This window comes from Streptopelia decaocto (assembly GCF_964273445.1).
Source record: "Streptopelia decaocto genome assembly, chromosome: 16".
In the NCBI taxonomy this organism is placed as follows: domain Eukaryota; kingdom Metazoa; phylum Chordata; class Aves; order Columbiformes; family Columbidae; genus Streptopelia; species Streptopelia decaocto.
The window spans coordinates 7849114-7869411 of record NC_138671.1 but is presented as its reverse complement, the minus strand read 5'-3'; the positions used below and the strand labels follow the sequence as shown (position 1 = coordinate 7869411).

Genomic DNA, 20298 nt, shown 5'->3' with positions numbered 1-20298 from the left:
CCTTGGCTCCCAAACAACAACTAAAAAACATTAACTCTGTCCCGGGGTGTTATCTTCTTGTTCTCAAACTAAATCCAAACACCGGTCGTGCCAGCTACGGGAAAAAAAAAGGCTTTGAACTACATGGAGAAAATTAACTCACTTTCAGTCACAGCAGCGCGGCAGCGGAGCCCCCAGCTGTGCGGCGGCACACGCTGGCAGCCTGCGAGCACCCCGTGCCAGCAAAGAGCGGAGAATAATGGAAACACAGCCTGACAGATGCCCTGTGAATCAGGGGCTTGGGGAGCTGCTTTCTCCGGAGCCCTGGGGCAGATCTGCTCAGCTCCCCCAGACTCGCTGTCCCCTCTGTGCCATCGACCGCAGCCAGCGGGACCCCGTCCAGCCGGGGGCGATGCCAAAAGTGTGGCTGCGGGGGGAAAGAAAGAGGCAGGAGTCAGGACTACTCACAGAGGCAAAATTTAATGGCAAGTCATCTTCCCTCCTTTATTACACCTTGGTTAGCCAAACCAACAAAAAAAAAAAATTCTGCAGGTAAAAAAAGTTTTAATGGTCACACAGCACTTTATACATATATCATAAGCAACCAAGCATCCACATCTGCACGTGAACGACACACCTCTAAGCATGGCCTCAATAGTCAGGTCTGTTTTTTTCTTCATTAAATACTGTACAGAATCAAGGCTACAAACTGATTTTGTAATGCTTCTTCCCCAACCCCAGCACTTAAAACAGTTACAGGCTGCTCTCATTTGTACATCACACAGTCATGTAGCCAGTTTTAAGGCTAACAATATGCATCATGCTTTGGCTTTTTTTGTGTGTTTTTAACTTTTTTTTTTTAAAGGTTTTAGCCTTTTAAATTGTTACCCTTAAATATTACATACATACACAAAAAAATTACATAGCTGCAGTGTGCTCACCACCAACCTCATCACCCAGGAGCTTCACATTATCAAAAGCTTTAGAAAAAAAATCTGTAAACCTCTGTGCACGCTTGGGTTTGGGGCAGCCGGCTACAGAGAGCGAGCGATGCGGGGCAGCGTCCCCTCCCACAAGGCATTCACACCTCCTGGGTAGACAGGGAGCCCCGGGAACCTGTGCAAAAGCTCTTGATGAGGATCAGAAGAACAAAGACACTTCTTGGGCGAAGGGGAGGACTGGATGACCAGCCCCCAGTGACCACCTTCCTATGGGAGGAGAGCTGCAGAGAACACAGGGGGACAAAGCTGGGACCCCCAGAGCTCTTCTGTTCCTCCACCCCAAGCCAAGCTCGGCCCTGAAGGGTTTTTCTCCCTCCCTGGATGTCCAGACTAAGGACAGCCACAGCCCTGCACAGGGACAGAGACGTTTGTATCCATACGTCACCAACTGCAATTTTTTGTGGTGAGTAAGAGGTTTAATCATCTGTGCAACAAGCCTCTGCGCCTGCCCTTCCCCTGCCCCGAGCTGCAGCCTCACCCCTCTGCCCCAACCGACCCTTGATATTTTGGAGACGCCCCCGCTCCTCGCTCAAAGGGATTCATTCATGTAGCACCAGTCACAGGCAGAACGTGTCTGGGAGTTCCATGGGCAGCTCAAAGCATCTCTCTGCACCCCCAGGGTCTGCCAGAGCTGCTGCGCAGGGGATGCACCCGCAGAGCGGAGCTTGGGGAGCTCTGCAGACCCAGCTCTCTGCTCACAGCCAAGTCCTGCTACCTCCAGAGCACCTTCCAAAATCCCGACAGCGGATGGTGACACAAGAAGGGCTTTGTGCAGCCAGTCCCCTGGCTTGGAGCATGAGGTGCAGGGAGCCAGGTGGGGGAATTTGGGCCAGGGGGACAGATCTTGGTGTTTCAAAGAGCAGAAAGCGCTGTGCAAACGTGCTGAGATTCACCTGCTGTTCTGTTTCAAAATGAGAAGATGCTGGCCTGGGTGTGGGGAAGGGACACAGCCCTACTGAGCAAGAGCAGCAGAGAGTTTTGTCTTCACCCTCAGTTCTGGCAGAGCCAAGTGCTCAGCCTGACTCTGTCCTGGGAAGCCTGGAAGGACCAACACTCTCCCTGACAGACTGTGTTCCACACAGATGCCAAACGGGTGCTTCTCTAATGCCTAAACACTGGGCAAATGCAATAGTGCTGGAGGGTGACCTCCCAGCTCCAGAAGTGAAATTAAGTGCGTGCAGACAGAAAAAGAGGCTTCGGGAAGGTGTCTTGACCAGGAGACTCTGGCAAGTCCCGGCTTCAAAGTGCTCACGGTCACCAGCTCAGGCAGCTCTGCTGCTGAAGCTTGGGCTGATCTCACCAGCCGTTTCCCAGCACGGTTGGGATTAGGGACAGTATGTGCTGTGCCCACAGGGGACCCAGGTCACCACAGGAAACAGCTGGCAAGGGAAGGGATTGATAACAGTTTGCACCAGGGGCTGATGCACTGAGGAACAGCACAGGAACGGTCACAAACCGCTGCTGCTACAACAGAACCTCGTCATGACACAACAGCTCCGTTCCCTTGGGTAAGCCTGGCTGAAACAGCTCAGAAATACCCACCTACCACTGAATGATGGAGAAGTGCCGTGCCAGGTTCCCCAGCCAGCCTAGCTGGTGGATCCACAATATGCCCCAAGATCACCCGGTGCTGCCCGGCCAGGTGAGTACGAGGTCCGGGGTGGGTGTAGTGCTGCGAGACAGCCAGGAAGGCTGGAATGAAAGATGCGGATACCTCAGCAAGTCACACGGGCAGAATCCTGCATCCTGGGTGTTTCTAGAAGACAGGCATGCATGGTAGGGAAAGGGAAGTTTGCCTTACTCTGGAGAAAAAGAAGTGTGGATGGCTAGAATTGCTTCCAGAAAACTGACTAGAAGTTGCAGAAGTGGATGGAAAGCCCACAGCACGACCAGGCCAGACCAAGCGCTAGTGCAGAGCTCTGGTTCTGCCTACCAAGTCCTGACTGGAAGAACTTTGTAGCTGCCCGTGAACAACCAAGACCAGAGCAACTCCGTATGGTGTCGTCAGCTTCAATGCAAACACAATCCAATGTCTAAGTACGTATAAGCTGGGGCAGACTTCATAAAACCCATGGTAATGCAGAGAAAAATGAAAGACGGGGAGGGCACTGCCCTTCACTTCCAGAACTACAGCAATCGCTTCTCCTGGCTTGAACCCCACCAGAACCAACTGCTGGGTTGGGAAGAGTCCTTGTGTGGAAAGGTGCCCCAAGATGAAAGTGCAGAGGGAACGTGGCTGCAAGACTGCTTCTGTGCAGGTCTCAAATCTTACCATTGCAGGGTCAAACTCGCAAGAGGAGCATGTACATGGGACAGGGGAGAGGAAGAAGGGCTGGGGGCAAAGAGTTATTCATGCTTAGACAACCTTTCCTCAGAGGAGCAATCAGGCCTATCATCTTCTTTGGAACAAACCACGCTGAGGAAGAAAAGCTGGAAGGAGAAGTCAGTTTACTGGTAACAGTGGTTGCTGATTTATTTTCTGCTGCTTTCCTTTCTCCTCTGCACCTGCCTGTCCCTAACCTGATGGTTTATTTGTCTTCTGTCCACTCTGGGATGTTGGCTCCTGCTAAGGCAGCCCGGTACTGCTGCAAGACACCGCGGATGCTTTTAATGAACCCCTTGGACAAAGGGAAGAGGGGGAACCCAATATCAGGGTAACCACTCTTCTCTGGAAGGAAACTCCTGTAGCTCTTTCTCCGTTTCTTTGGTTTCACACTAGGCTGCGAGGCAGAGTCCTGGGCAGCCTTCCCCTCGTCCGTTCGGTCTCTGGCCAGGTCTACCCCCCTGGCTTGGCCTGTGCTCTCCGAGTCTGAGTACTGTTGGAGATCACCAGCGCTGGGCATCGAGGTTGTGAACTCCGACTCGTCCAGCTCCTCCTTCCCGTCCAGCGCTGAGTCGGAAAGCTCGGCGGCTGCCCCCTGCTCCAGGCTGCTGCCGTCCTCCCCCAGCGATCCCGCATTGTCTCCGGGGCTCTCGGCCAGGGTGCCGCAGGCAGACAGGAGGGAGGCGGAATCCGCCCCGTTGGCCTGTTCGTGGCTCCGCTCTACCAGCTCGTTTGTCTCCAGCCAGGACTCGATGCGTGACACCAGGCGCCAGCCGTTGCAGCGAAAATGCTCACGGATTTCGTGCTCAAAGACTTCGACAGGCCTGCGGAGCAGCTGCATCATGGACTGAACCACGCGGATCAGTGTCATCTCGTTGTAGCAGCGACTGTTCTCGTAGCCCTCCTGGAGCCCCCGGTCGCTGTCAAAGCCCGCCTCGTTGTAGTAGGGCTCGTTCACTAGGATGAGACCTGCCAAGAGAAGGGGAGACCAAGGCGTTAAGGGAGAAACTTTACTGTGAATTGCCACCCGAGGCAGACATGGCTGGGCCCTGATGTCTGCCAAGGTGGTTGAGATTTGAGGGTCACAGCACCTCCCTGCTGAGCCATCACACCTTCACCCATGGATAGCAAGCAGGAGAAGGCACTGCAGGGAAGCCATGCTTTGGCTTTGAGCAGAGGCCAGGCTGGACAACCAGGAACCAGCCAGACTCACTGGACGGGTATTGCATGGGGAGCAGCCGTGTGAATGGGTCTGTGGCCTTCTGCTAGGGCGCAGGGATCTCGGACGCACCCAAGAGCGGCATTCAAGATCCTTCGCTGGCAAGAATAGTCTTGAGCAGCGTGATACAGAGGGCAAACACAGCAGAGGAGGTCAAAAGAGCAGGAGGGGAAGAGTTTCGCAGCTCCTCTCCCTTCCCTCCCCTCCTAACAAAAAAACCACAAATGCAAACACACCCAAAGCTTTTTTTTCTCCTCCTCTTACTCAGGACAAAGGCCAATCTTCATTAACAGGCTCTGAGCTGGCTGGGTCCTGTCCTACCCAGCACAGTCCCATCAGACAGTGCATTTCTGAGACAGTGAATGCTGTGACAAGTCACCCATGCCGAGCTTTCTCCTGCGTGCCCCTGGTCTAATGTAATTACACGTATGTGGTGGCGGCACCAGCGCTGCCAGGCTGCTGGCAGCCTGCCACCAACTGCATTAGAGCTGCTGGAGGTGAGATCATGAGTCCCTCAAAGCCCAGGCAGGAGGAGAGGGAAAAGCAGATTTTTCAGTAGCACCATGTTGTTCCAGTAAAACATTTAGTATTTCATTTTCTAAATTTGGATCCTCAGCTTTGTAAATCAGAAAAGGCTTTTCTTGTCCTGTTACTCCCTCACTGGAGGATACGGGTGGACTGTGGGTTGAGAGAAGCAGGAGTCGCCTGCTGACAAAGGCAGGAGCCTTTGCTCTGTGTCAAAGGTTTCGCAAGTCACATGTCTGGGCTCCCTGCATAGAAAGTTGGCCTTGAGGAAGAGATTTGATTTAGTCTGTGCTCAAACTAGATATGGCAGGGGAAGCCCTATGGCAGGAAGCCCTGTGGCTGGTCTAGACACACCCCTGATTATTCTCTGCTTCAGAAGGAGCATAAACACCATCATGTACAAAAACATGCCCAGTGTAGGATGGGCGGGTGACTCAGCGAGGATAAAAAGCAGTCCTGCGACTGAAGCCTGGTTCAGCAACTTCAGGTGCCTTCAGTAACTGGCTCAGGACACAGTGGTTCACCTTTGTCAGCTCAGAATAACAAGTAAAACAGCTCTGTGCTTCGCTGCCACAGTGAGAAGGGGGAAAGCATTGTGTCAGAGACCTGGGATGCAGCCAAAAATCAGGGCATGAGAAAATCTTGCACCTGCTCCAACTGAAGAGCTGGAGAGATAAGGACACGGCTTTGTCCAGCAAGGTGACAGCAAAAGGCAGCACTAACCCACTGGGGTGGCAGATCCCAATTGTGTCCCCACTCATAAGCCTGCATCTCATCCTCCACCTGCCTTTTCCTGTCCCACAGGCTCTGCAGGAGCATTTACCTTGGATGGAGATGAGTACTTGCAGGAGGCTGGATTTACTGGTCCACCTTTCTGTCCCCTGAAATGCACATGCAAACATGTTAGTTAAAGGGTTGAAGCACAAACAAATTGCTCTGTGGTAACTGTTAGATGAAGTGAGGCCCCAGCTTTTCTGCATTCCTGTCACTGTGGCTCGCACCAGGAGCAAGGGACTGACTCAACAAGCACATGATGTGCTAGTGTCCATTGTACCAATCCATCTCCCCATCACTTTTTGGCAGCACCGCACCCCATCAGGCCAGTTCTGCCTGGAACGCTGTAACCCCACACACCAGACACCAGTTCCAGCCCCTCCCCAGCTGCCCAAACACAGCATTTCCCTGGCTCTGTTTCGTTTAAAGTCTCCAGTTGAACTTTGTGCCACACTACATGATTTGGCTGTAGTGTGGAGACAGGGACCCAAACCACAGGAGAAAACCCATGCTGGTGTTGGCATCTCTGCTCTGTTCAACCAAGACACAGCCTGGCTTGGTCTGACCAGAGGCTTCTTGTCAAGGAAGGACAGACAAGAGCCAAATACAGTCCCAGAAGAAGCCAAACTGCACCCGTTACCTGTGCCAGACATCCAAACCAAAGCCCAAACCCAGAGCTACCACCAGCTCAATCACCACCTGAGACCAGAAGCCACCCAGGCCTCTTGGCCTGGTAGAAAGTGGCTTGTTCCAAAACCAGCCTGGCACAACCACCGCTCCCCATAGACAAGGGAATGAAGCGTTACCTTGCCTATCCATGTCCCCAGGAGGCTGACACACACTTTGCCATTGTCGTACAGGTTGGGATTCAGTCTCCCGCTGCACTGGGAGAGGTAGCGGAAGAGAGGTGGGACAGCGGGGTAGATGTTGGGAAGCTGGATATCGAAGAGGAAGAGGCCATCTTCATAGGGCGTGCGTGTGGGGCCTTTTATAAGTGCTGAGAAGAGGTCCTGTGGAGAGAGGCAACAGAAGCCAGGACTGTGAAATGTCCTCTTACCTTGGCAGGGTTGTATTTACATAGAGGGAGAGAGGGGATGCGATTAACTCAGCCCTTGCAAGAGTTCAAGCAAGAAGTTGCACTTTTTCTGTGGCCTGGTGGCATTTCAAGCCTTCCATTCTTTGATTCCACAGGCTGAAGGAGGGCTGCAGCAGAGAGCCAGCAATCCCCCCAAGCCGCTCTCTGCTTACACCAACCCCTTGCAGGCTGTCTGCCTTTCCTGCTCGGTGGGACAGGCAGCACGGCGAGCAAAGCACCCGAAATAGGCTTTCCGCAATGAGGAGCTCACCATTGTTTGTCACTGTGGCTTGGGGAATGCGAAACCAGCCGTTTACGGTAATTACAGCCATATTTCACATTCCGCACGCATTCCCACGGCTCTAATGCAAAGGATTAAGGCTAAGTAGGGAATTCCAAAACAAGCAATCTGGATGCTGAGCCCAGCACTACCACACAGGCGTCTGAGAGCGACACTTGCCATTCGATCCTCGAAGGTTTTAACCATGATGCCATCGGGCAAGGAGGTGGCCAGGAGAGCCATCTCTTTCCGCACAGTGCTAAAGAACTTCTTCGCTTCTGGGGGCTGGAACTCCATTTTCTTGAAGGCATGGCTGTCTGTGGGGCAGGAAGGAGAATGGGATTAATGTCAGCCTTTGGGAACTCCCACAGGTTCCTTGGGAAGGCAAATTTATCTGTGTGTTAAACCTATAATTTGGAAGAGAAGAGCTGACTTGCTTTGGTGCTGAGCCAGGAGGCAGCCTAGAGATTATTTGATTTTTCCCACACTGCACAGCAGCCACAACCTGCATCTCCTGTTCTCCTGTTCTCACACAACACTGTCCCCATGCCCCACAAGGAGCCCTGTCCCACAGCCAGGACAACACCACATTGCACAGACTCTTTCTATGCAAAGCCTAAGCATAGCTCCCCATCTTTATTTATGTACATCTGCAGGTTTAAAATAGTTGGGCCATCTTCTCAGATCTGGCCCAGCTACCTGGCTCACCGAGCACCTTGGGCTCTGCTGTCACCACACAAGCAGATGCTCTCTGTTATTTTTGGCTCATTAACATTGGCGCAAGTGAACAAGGACACTCACCCACCAAGGACACCCAGCACAAGAACACCAGCTGTTCCTGCTCTGCTTCTCAACCAATCCATCCCTGCAAAAAAGCCTGAAGAAACCCTGCAGCTTTCTAGAAAGCATCCGCAATGGATATCAACCGATGTCCACAGGCCTCCAAAGTTATTTCCAACATGGACAAATGGGAAGTCTACTTCTGTGGCTTGAGAAATTATGGTAGTGCCTACAGATGCCATCTAAAAGCCACATTTAAGTCCCAGAACAGATTGTGCTACAGAACTTAATTTTTCCTTCCCAGTTAATGAGCTGTGAAAAGGACTAGGAAGAAGATAAGAAACTCAGTCTAAAAGGCCTAAAAGCAAATGTTTTGGAGAAAGAGAAACACAGCAGGACAGCAATGAATGGCAGAGTACCCCACACTGGCCTGACCTGGCACACTCACCTGGAGCGTACTCCAACACAGAGAAGACTTCTCCCTTGGCGCTGGTGAAGGTGACACCAGGTTTGCCTCCACTCTGCTGGCAGAGCACTGGTGTCTCACTGGGCCACTCCGACCTCACGGGTGTCTGCGCTTCTGCTTTTTCTTCTTTCTTCTCTGTCTCCACCATGGCTTCCATCTTTTCCTCCTCTGCAATAGCCACATTATCCAAAGTCTTCTTTAGATTTTCCTGCAGTTTTTTAATATCGTCCAAGAATTTCTTCTCCCGAGTGGGTTTTTCCAGCTCCACAGTTGGGGAGGTGGGAGAGCCAGTCAGCAGCTGCTCCACAGTCATGTTTTTCAGGCTTTCCAAGATCTTGATGGCCTCCTTTAGTTCCCGGAAGCTCTTTGGGGCTCCGTCCTTGCCAGCTTTCTCTGCAGCAAGATCCGCAACTGCCATAGCCACAGCTCCCTGTACTTGTTCCTCCACTTTTTTCACCTCCTCTGCTGCCGGCTCCTCAGGCTCTAACTCCTCAATTTTTGGGTGGTCGTCTTCCATGAGGCCATTGTCTGTCTCCCAGCTGTCGCTTTCATCCTCCCACTCAGAGGATGCCCCGCTGGTGCTGCCGTCAACAGAATCGTAGTCTGACTCCTCAATTTCTGACTCTATGTTGTACAAGTGCTAGAGGAGGGTTACAAAAGACACCAGAGTAGTTAGGTTTAAACACAGTGGTTTTCCTCCCCAACACAGGCAAGTCAGTTCTCCCCGTGAAAAGGGAGCTCCCAGCTAGAATTTGTTGGGCTGTTTCAACTTCTTCCATCTATACAAAGTGTTTGATCCAAACGATGTGCTCAATGACGAGCACAGATCACGAATCAGCATAGCCCCATCCTCACCTTTCAAAGCAGGGCATTTGTGGAAAGCTAGGGCCAGTTCCAGGTGGGCTGCAGCAATCCGGGTGGCTGGGATCCAGCCACCAAGGAGAGCACGCAGGCACCAAACAGCCACCTGGATGCCCCAAGGTTTCTGAAAGCAGAGCGAGTTCAGAAGGTATGGGGTATCACATGTTGAGTCAGTATTTCTGCTCCGGCTTCTGCACCAGCATCTGTGCTGGCACAGAGCCCTGGTCTGGCTGCCTCCACACTCCATCCTTCCACAGAGACAATGCTGGAACCAGGGAAACATTCCCATACCAGCTTTCTTCTCCTATGGCACACACTACTTGCCCTCAGAGCCCCGCTACGCTGCTTTAGCTGTTGGATGTCATTACTGCTTAAAATTCAGCTGGGACAATGAAGCCTAACCCAAGCTGCTGAATAAGGTCTTACATAAAACGTTCTCCTCCCCTCTACTGGAAGGCAAACCCATTCATACTCCATCTAACCTCACCTCTTATAATCACGCTTTTGCATACACTACATCTCTCACAAGGTTTCCCTGCAGAGGCTTATAGACCTACTCCAGCTAAGAGCACCAACGTAGAAGCAGAGGAGGAAGAACAACTTCACAGGGCTGTGTCAGGAGTTAAAACATGGAGCATTCTATCCACAGGCTTCTGACACTTGAATGACAGCCCAAGAATCCTCTTAATCTTGCAAGATACAACCCCAGAGGCTAAAGCACACGGACACTCAGTCATCTTGTCAAAGCCTTGAACTGAACCAGCTCTGTTTGGCCAGGCCTGTGCCACCCAGAGTCAGGCAGTCAGCAGGGGTCAGTTGGGTTCAACACAAGTGACTGCAGGCAGGAAAAGCCATCAAAACTCACTGCCCTCGAAGCTAATCTCAATCCGAGTCGGAAAGTTAATTAGCCAATTATGCCATCTTTATTTTTAGATCTGAGAAAAAGCACCCAGACAGCTCGTCCCTGGGCACATGGACAGGCATTGATAAATCACGGTTTTATCAACTGATAATTCACGCTCCTGGCGTTTCCCCAACTCCCATAATTACGCAGATGAGCAGAATCGAAGGGACCAGCGTGACACAGCAGGAGCTGCTGCAGAGCCCCAGCATCGCAGCGTGAGAACAGCCCTTTGTGGAGCACACATCAGAGCTCCGATTGTGCCGGTGATCCGAGCGCATGTGACAGAGGGAAGGGAGACAGCAGCCTGCTTTGTAACGCTCTGCTCCACTGCCATAGTGCAGGCATTGACTATTCTACTGTAATTAATGCAGAGCTGCTCGGTTTAAAAAAGAAATCTTGATCGAGTGCTTTCTACTTGCAAATTCATCTCTGGAGTGGAGGCAGTGGTGTTCTCTGCCACTGTGACAGAGATGGGACCCTACAGAAGCAGGTCTGTCTGCCTTAATTTGAGGCAACAAGAAGAGATGTGGGATGAAACTGTACGTGGAATAGTGAATAAAATTACAAGACAGTACAACAAAAACCTAAGACCAATGCAGAAGACAAATCAATGAGGTTAAGTGGATTAGTGTGGCTATATCTGTGTTTTTAAGTTTGCACTCAACTCCTGGGAAGGGGTCTGGGTCTGATCCCTAGGTTAGCTAAGATTACAACTTGTGGCTCTAGCCTAGCTTCTGGAGGAGCTTCTTTAGCCAAAGAAAACACCGTGGTGCCATTTCACAAGCGAGACAGAACAAGCAATTGTCTTTCAGCAATGCTGTAGCTGGGCAATGCAGTGAACCAGGGCTCAAGTCAGAACTGGCCATCCCCGAGCTCTGCAGATCAGCAGGAGAAGGGCTACAAACACAGTGCAGCTTGTGACAGGAGCTACAGCCTACTCATGCTCTCCTGTTCTCTGTGTTCCAGAGCAGTGATGACAAATTAGCTGCCCAGTCCTCCTGACGAAGGATTTTTGTGTGCTAACGGAAGTGGGAAGCCGCCCGATCACACAGCAAGGCAGCAATAAATAGAGCAGCGTCCCCTTACCCAGTGAATGTCTCTGCACCCAGGATTTAAAACCAGGATTTGTCACCCAGCTCAGAATTGCAGGGATACTGTGAGCTGGAATGGGACCTCACCTGAGGCAGAATGATGGTCTTGGAGTTGTCAGCCCACACCACTTCCACTTTACTGCTGACATCCACGCGAGCCACCTGTCCCACTGAGGGCTGTGGAAACAAGAGCAGTTTGTCAGTACTTTTTCTTTCCCAGGTATTTCAGTGCAGAGCTAGGAAAGTGTGGACAAACAGATATTCCCCAGCCTGAAGACTCACCTAAAGCAATGATCGCAGCCTGCCGCAAAAGTGGCAGGAGCCCTGGGGTCCATGGGCAAAAAACCTACAGACAGGGTTTCCACAAGAAACCCCACAACATCTCCACAGAGAGAGGGAAAATTCCCCTCCAAAGAGAAGAGGACCAGAACCACTCGATCTGGCAGCAGGTCCCAACTTCCGATCATGACCAGAGCCACGGCCTTTTGGCAGCGAGGGGACAGGCCCTTTCCCTGCATGGGGGTGCCCTCTTGTGGGGTGCCAGCGGCCAGCCCTGCGCTCAGCCACCCGGCAGCAGCAGCTTCTCCCAGCAGGGAGAGCGCAGGCGTGAACAGACAAGTCACAGTTGGCACAGGGTGTGCGCAGCAAGTAGCATTTTGCACTGGAAGGAGGTTATTTAGGTCAGCTGAGCAAGCTCAGATGTGTTTCATGCTGCTGAAACTAGAACCGTAGTAAGAGCCATACTATACCTTTGAATACTTTTTAGGGCAGCGGTTTCAAAAGCCTTCCCTGCACAGTAAGGAAGCCTGTTTCCTAGCAAAAAGTGTATCTGCTACAACATAAATTGTCCCCCTTTTTCTCCCCAGGTCATCAATCAGCTCAACAAAATTAACACATACATAACAATTCAGATGAAAACCAGAACCCCACTCTTCTGTTGCCAAGTGAAACTTGTTTCCTGACAAGCCACCTTCACTTTTGCTCAGCAGCCCACAGAATATCCTCAGAAGTTACTCTGAAATCCTAAGCAAGAGTTTTATGAAAACCCCTCAGGCATGTATTTGATTCTTGCCTCAACTTTGTTCTTGCGCTGCTATAGACTCTGCTACCAAGGTGAAAGGATTTTAAGGTTACATCTCCACCAGACTTAGAGACTGGATATGTTACTCGTGACAGCAGGTGACACTGATATAAAACTAGCAAGCTGGGGAGTTTAGGATGCCCATATGGGGCTTAATGCCCTCCTACCAACTCTTTCAAGTGTCTTCACTAATACCTGGTGACAGTGTGGTCACCAAACTGCACCCAGCACCCACCTCATCTTCCTTAGCTGTGGCCCCATCCGAATTGCCAATGCGAATGACGATGTCAGTAGTGCGGAAGCGAAAGTCTGGATGATCAGCAATATCGTACACGCTCACATCCTCCTCCTCCCCGATCAGCTGCATCGGAGACAGAACAGGAACACGTCAGCCCCAGGATGCTGCACTGACCTTCAGAGCACACCTTCAACACTTGGAAGTACTTTGTGTTATATTTTTGTCATTTTTCAGCTGCTCCGACAGCCTGCAATGTCCCTTCTTGTCACCTCATCCTGTAGCACATCAATCAAGGCACAACAAGGAAAGGAAGAAGATATTCTGTCTCATCTGCTCACCCTCATCTTTACTTCAGGTTCTCTACGATCACAAGACACACAAGAACAACATTTTGTTCCCTTCTGAACACCCTGGTTTCTCAAAGCAGTTCACTGGGGCCCAAAGGGTCAGAGTTTACTTTTGAAACATTCACAGCAACAGGAAGTGTCTGACAAAAAAACTTGTCAATTAGTGGGAAACACCTTTCCATTGATTTCTCCTGGAGGAAGAGAGCCAGAAGCCTAAAAATGAGGAATGGGTAAAGTGGAGTGTAACTCCAGGCCAGACCGATGTTCTGCTTCTGGATATAAAGGGCCCTGCTCAGTTATGACAATGGGATCTCCCATCCTAAGGCAGAAAACACAACACCAGATTTGTGTGGTTCGAGTTTCCCCTCCCATCACCAACTAGACCGCAGCCTGTCGAGATTCTATGATCCTAAGACTCTGCAAAATACAGCATTCCTACAAGCCCTGAAAAGAAGGTATTAGGCTGATATAGGCAATAGTGTCTGGCAGAGGCAAGTAGGACAACACACAATAAATTGATTCTTTTTCCATAAGCAAAGACACAGTGAACCCAAGAAATCACTGTCTGTGACAACTTTAGCAAAAATCTTCATCCATACCAGAGCCTGATGTTGACTATGGGATGTAAACCCTCTGCTTGGTCTTCACTGCCTCACAGGCAACTACAAATATGAAGTGACACTACCTCTCGCTAAGCCTCCCGGGCCCAAAAGTACATTGCTTTTCCCATCTTCAAGGACAAACTCCACTGCAGAGCTGACTCCCAGGCTTATCTGTGAAGGCTGTGCTGTTTTGTGGCCACTTTCTCTTAGCTGGTTCCAACAGGCACTGACTCCTGCACTCACCTCCACATCATCTCCAGTGGGTTTCAACTTGAACCACTTCACCACGCAGGTACGGCCAATGTGGTCACCAGACTGCACGACTCCGTACAACCCGGGGTCCTGGGAGCTCTGAGCTTTTGGTCGCAATGGTAGGGGAGAAAACAGACAAAGTTAAGCAGAGGAGCACAGACTTCACACAGCAACTGAGGCTGTCAGCTCCCAAACTCTCACAACTGAAACATTCTGTTTGTGAATGGCATGTTCTTCCTACACAGTTAAAATTGTACTCTGCTAACAAGTTGCATTTTAACAGGGCATGGCGTGAAGACAAAAGATTATGTTGCATTGGACTGGGTGAACACATCCACTTTGAGACCACTTCGGAGCTGTCACCAAGAAATAACACACGGTCACCTTAGTGCTCTGCTCTCCAAACCAGCTCCACACCAAGGTGGTCAGAGTTTTTGGACAAGCTGGACAAGAGTTCCCAGAGAGCTGCCCTGTTCTTCATCTAGAAATGCGTCACCCACAAGTTTTGCTGCTCTGGAAAAATGGACCGGAGAGCAAAGGTGGAAGGCAGGCAAGACGCAGGCAGGGATACACGTGCCCATACATACATCGGGGATCCAAGAGCATCGAAGCTGGGTCTAGGCCGCCTCTAGGCCTGGGCTGTTATCCAGCACGCTGACATCCAGACATCTTTCAGATTTATCTGGCTGACAAAGATCCACCGCCTAACATGCTTAGCAGGGGACACAAGGAACTGCAGGCACCCCAGGCTGCTTGGAGAGCGTGTCTGACACACAGAGGAATACAGATTCCCAGGGGCCAAAGTACAACTGTAGAGCTGGAGCTGATGGATAACTTTAGTTTCCACAAACTATGTCTAATCCACAGCAGCAGACTATTGCTCATCAAAAATGCCCAATGCAAAACAGCATTTTTTTTTTGCTAAGCCAGCTTCCCCTCTTCCCAACCTGACAATACCTTGTGCTCCTCACTGTTGAAGGTCTAACCCTGCTAAAAAAGGAGCTGAGAGCCAGATGGCATACCATCAATATTTCATATCCAAAAGCTGTAAGTCTCCTTGAACTTGTACTGTGACCCTCATTAGTACCATCAATTGGTTTGGTGAATAAGAGAGATACCATTCACACTTTGAAGGAGAAGGTGAGCCACCTCTACAGAAACACTGGGAATCCTAGCTCTGTTCCTTGGCATTTATTTCTTCCACATCTTGCTTGTTGTCATAGCTCAACTTTGGTATTTAAATAATGACTCTCTGCTGACATTCATGTTAAGTTGGCTGAATCACTGGCTGTCCCTTGTTAGGCTCCCGTGCCTACCTCAAGTGATCACAACTAACAGTCACCATAAAAAGGGCTACAATGTACATTAGGAGATCCAGACTGAAGAATACTTTGCAATTAAGAGCATGTTTGTCCCCCTAGGAGAGCATTGTTTTGACACCCAATACCTCTTTTGTCCACCACAAAATCCCCAGGGCAGAACTCGTTGTTGTCCAGATGATGGACTGGAATCAGCTCGTTGGAGCGAATGTTTGTCTCCACGGTGCCATCCTGCCACATCACGTCAGCTGAAGTCATCGTGGTCACCACCTCTACAGCAACCCTGGGAGCACAGAAAGGCAATGAGTCACCAGAGGAAACATGCATGAGCACAACCAAATATGATGCTGCCAACATCAGGAATCAAGACAGATCTCAGCAACACAAACACATGTATCGTCAGGCTGGGGAGTGGGTCAGGAAATCACATCTAGTCCCAGTGGAAGCAGCTACACAGCAGGCTTGGTTTTGATGGGTTCTCAGTCACTGCAGATGTTATATTGCTCCAAGTCTATACTGCAGGAGGACTTGCTTTCCAGGGAACCGATGCTGAGCTCACTTTTATTCCTAGTGGAGCAAATCAACAGCTACCAGCACCCACTTCCTACCCCTGGCAGAGGCAAGACAGGAGCTTCAAATACTTCAACACTTATAATCTTCTCCACTGAAGCATGTTCTAGCCTGGCAGCTCTGAGGAGTCTTTGAAGCTAGAGGAACATGGGACTGGTAAGATAAAGCAGCATCCATCTCAGCCCTTCCAGAAAGCGAGGAAAAAAATGCAATATATTGAATGTGGGTAAAGCAAAAGGATTTTGTTTGAGAGAGAAAAAAAAATCTCCTTCCCAGCTGTTCAAACACGTGCATGTGTCTCTCTGCAGCTCAGAAATGAAACCCAAACATGCAACAATGGACCACACGCTGGTGCTCCATGGTGGAGCTCGACAGAGTCGCTTGGAACGGCAAGTTGCTTGGGGGGCAGGAGGAACAGAGCTGCGGTCTGGCTGGGCAGACTCTTCTAACGAGCCCTCCACCATTTTCAGCTCTCCTACAGCACAGAACAAATTGAACCCCATGCTGATTTTAAATCCTTTCCTTATTTGCTGGCCAGGCCTTCCAGCTGTAACACAAGTGCTGCATTTATGTTCCTTTCAAGTCAAACCATACAGGAGGCACAACAGGCAAATACAACTGTTTTCTCCCAGCCCTGTTTCTATGTCAGAGAAACATTTGTAAGTGGAAATAACGTGAAGTTTCTAGTAGGGCCAGCACTCAACAACAGAAATTATCAGAGAAGGAGGTCTGGAAGAGGTCAGGTGTGGTGGGTGACATTCCAGGACATGGTTCCTTGGGGGAAGTGCAACCGAGGATGCGAGAGTGGAGAGACAGGCTGCCCACGGAAATGATACAGCAGCGCAGCTTGTGCAGCTTCACAAATAAAAATCACGACTTGACGTTAATAAAAACCCCTGTATATCCTCACTAAAAAATAGCCAGGGGCCTATGTGCTGCCCAGAGAGCTGCAGCAGGTCACTAAATGATGGAGAAGCCACATTGCTGAGTTGGCCCCCAGCCTTCAGAGATGCCACGAGCTGACACATCAGACGTGGTGACAAACCGCAGCGAGCCCAGCCACTCCGCATTTCCCAGCAGCGCTTGGCAGCACCTACTGATGGTCTCACCAGCTTCATCTGAGTATCACCACAGTGAAGACCCCTCATACTGAGCCATGACCAGCTGCCACACAAGCCCTTTAAAGTATCAGCTGAGGTTTCATATTCTGTGCTGAAAAAGCCTCTATTTTGTATTCTCTGTGACGCGGTCATCTCTGCAAAGTGTCCTGACTCCTGATCTCTGCCTTTCCTGGTAAGGAGCTGCCCAGATCCAGCACAGGAATCTGTCTTGTCACAGGGATTTCTCCCCACTGCCTACATGGTGCAGAAATTTCCCAGGTTTACTAGCTAAAGTCTCCTTAACAAAACTGTTAGTGAAGTAGTGACACTCAGCATGGGGGTGAGAAGTGAAAAGTGAACCCAGAGTTCCTGGGAACTGATTCTATTACACACACCCATTTTTTCTTTCACTCAAATACTGCTCTGTGAGGTTTGTGATCTTCAAATCCATCTTCTTCAAAACCCACAGGGACTGAAAGAATAGCTCTCCTTGCATACAGGAAAGGCTAAAACACCTGAACAAAATGCCAATGAAGTTCAGGGTATTCTCAAACTACTGGATCTCTTGAATCCTGATCACATCACTTTTCTGGGAGGATTCTCTCATGTTATTTTGCACTAGTTCATCTCTGATGCAGGATCTGTATACAACTAAGCAGGCGAGGGAAGCCAGCAGGACAGGCTAGCCAGTCATCAGATGTCTCTGCATCCCCTGAGAACAGTTTAAAACATTCTCAAGTCAGGAAAAGATAAGAGCTGCTGACATCCCATTTTATCTAGGAATGAGCTACTGAAATCAATTCCTCCAAGGCTCTCAAGGAGTGCATTTTGCCCATTAAAAAACCCAATAAAAAGTGTACTGCTGGCAAAAGTTGCCAATTTCTCTCCACAGCGGGTAAGGATAACAGAGACCACTGCAGCATGAACCCCTGCCAGCACAGAGCTCCGTGCTGGTCTGGAGACAGCCCGCGGAGGATAAAATGTCCGTTCACGGTCCATCTCAGCATCTTCGCACAAGCTGCCAATGAGTTGACCAATTAGTGTCATGTTGAAGCTGTATGATCTGGATTCACCTGTCTCTTTCTCTGCATACAGAGTCTAGCGCAGCACAGAGATTCTGTCGATGCCCTGAGGGGTAGCTGAGATGAAACAGCATCAGTGTCATGTCACGTGGCCCCAGTTTCATCACAAGCTGGACTAAGACCAAGCTGATTTCACACAGGCCACTGCACAGTCATCACAAGATAATTGCTGTTGGTTACTAACATGAGACGCACCATCATCCACCCAAGCTGTGGAGGTAGTTTACATCTAAGAACTTTGATAAGGGAGATTTTGGCAAGTATACCTGGGTTTGGAAATCCAACTCACCTGTCTCCAGGCTTAAACTCTCGTGAAATCTTGGTCTTCTTCTTCTTGTGCTTCCGCTTCAAGTTCTTGATGGACAGAGGGATGCTTTTCTTGCGGCCGGTGCCACTGCCGCTCTGGGATGAGGCAGTGGAGCTAGCAGAAGAGGTGACAGAGCTAGTGTCATCAGTGTCATCAGCTGCCTCATCGTCAGCATCTTGCTCCATGGACTGAAGCCGGTAGTCGGACGACCCTTCATCTTTGAGCAGAAAGGGAGGTTGCTGCTGCTGCCGTGCCGCTGTTCCCCCTTTCTCCTTCCCCGTTTCTTCAGGCTGCTCCTCCTTCCTCTCCCCAGGACCTGGTGCACTGTTGGAAGAGTCATCCAGCTCACATTTTGATGCAGGCTTAAGCTCTTCTGATTTTTGGTCAGCAGCTGCAGTAGACTCTTTGTCAGCAGCTTCAGTGGTACCCTGAGACTCTGTGGAACACGACATGATCTTCACTATCTGCTTCTTCAGCAGCCGCCTCACCTAGAGAAAGCAGATCTGGGTCAGACAATACATCCGTACACTCAGCAAGCTGCCAGCCAGCCTGGGGAAAGGTTTGCTTGGACACAGAGGAAAACAGCACCTCACAGGCCTCCGCACATTTCACCTGCACCAGCACGCTCTGTAAACCGGCATCTCACCAGTGCTTTAACTCAGGACTAGTCCAAGGAAAGCAAGTTTTGCTCCTTAAGGCTATTTTAAGCATGTTCTGAACTTTTTGTTATGGAAGGTCACAAGAGGCTACACACATTAATCTATGTAACAGATGCAGCCAAGCAGGGAGGTCACCATCCAGGCTGCTGATATCCTGTTATTCTAGGAACACCGCTGCTCCACAGCCAGTGTGTAGAAGCCAGAGCATGACTCACTTGGCCTAGGAAGCAGGGACTTCTTTCTTGTCTCCCTGTGGCGAGGATTTAACTGAACAGTTCAGCTCCATAAGAAACCTGAAGTCATATTAACGAAAGCAACACGTGTAACTGTCCCGGCTGTCAGAGCACACCAGCTCAGACACTGCTTGACCCCTGCAAGGTGACACCTCTGCGCTCGAGGTCCTGTTCACGTTCTCTGGCAGCACCAGCTGCGTGCCTCAGTGCAGTCAGACTGCTGTACAAGGTGACTTCGCTGCTGGCAACATGAAGCCATTACTCTTTACAACTTTACAACCACCACTTCAGGAGTCACATTTCAGACCACGTGACTACCAGGAAGATTTCTGCTTTCAAAGCCACAGTGACCAGAAACGCTCAGAGAAGTCCATGCTGCTTTTGACCCCTCAACTCACCTTTCTGGCAACCGCTCCTTCGCCCAGGACACAGTTCCTCTCGGGGCATTCGCAGGTGATTTTTGCAGGTTCCACTTTGTCTGGGAACACATAGAGGCATCTTTCTCCAAGCTGCCTTTGGGCATGGTCAAAGCACCCCAGACGCTTTACCCTGGCAGAAGAGAACAGCCATGAGCAAAGCACAAAAGCAGTAACAGAACCCAGCAGTGACCAGGGCCTCCATGAGGCTGGCGCACCATCATGCCAATGGCAGTGCTGTGGTGGCAGGAGCCAACACCACACCAAATCTTTTCCAGGCACACAATTCTAAAGGAGGAGTGGGAATCTCACCAGGGACTGGGTGGGGATACAGAGGGTTTGGGTGAGACACCAATCACTGTTCTCCTTCTTGCTCCCCCTCCCAGAGACAGCTGCCATGAGACCTTTGAAGTTGGTATTTTTATTTTTATACTGTCATCCCAGAGTTCCTCTCCTTCAGCTTCCTCATGAGCTCCAGGCAGGAACTACACTGCATTGTGCTATTAATCATTTGACTTTTTCTTTCTGAATTTTGTCCAGCCCATTTTTGCAGCTGTAGCCTGCAGAGGGCACCAGATGATCCTTCAGCACCAGCCTGGGCCCAGAGCAGGACTCCAAAGCTGCCTATCGCACACAAACCCATAAAAGATGCAGCCTGCTCCAGACACAAGCAGAAGGACACAGGAAAAAGTGAAATGATGCCAGAAACTACTTTCTTCTATGCACTTGTCAGTTGGAGAGTACTTGGAGAGAACTGGTGGAATGCTAGCCCCTGTACCGGTAACTCAAGTGTCTGCTAAACTAATGTTGAAGC

The 20298-nt window shown here is 50.3% G+C and overlaps 1 protein-coding gene across 1 annotated transcript in view; it reads right to left on the bottom strand.

Annotated features, from left to right (window-relative positions):
* Nucleotides 1-440: 440 nt before the first annotated feature.
* Nucleotides 441-20298, bottom strand: part of UBE2O (ubiquitin conjugating enzyme E2 O) — a 60516-nt gene continuing 40658 nt past the window's right edge. Inside the window, exons 8-18 of the mRNA XM_082066724.1 lie at nt 19467-19617; nt 18159-18664; nt 15246-15400; nt 13790-13902; nt 12595-12720; nt 11366-11455; nt 8405-9062; nt 7357-7493; nt 6628-6831; nt 5871-5928; nt 441-4272 (exon numbers count right to left, since the gene is read on the bottom strand). Of these exons, the coding sequence (XP_081922850.1) occupies nt 3509-4272; nt 5871-5928; nt 6628-6831; nt 7357-7493; nt 8405-9062; nt 11366-11455; nt 12595-12720; nt 13790-13902; nt 15246-15400; nt 18159-18664; nt 19467-19617 (2962 nt within the window). The 3' untranslated portion in view covers nt 441-3508. The remainder of the gene's footprint in view (nt 4273-5870; nt 5929-6627; nt 6832-7356; nt 7494-8404; nt 9063-11365; nt 11456-12594; nt 12721-13789; nt 13903-15245; nt 15401-18158; nt 18665-19466; nt 19618-20298) is intronic.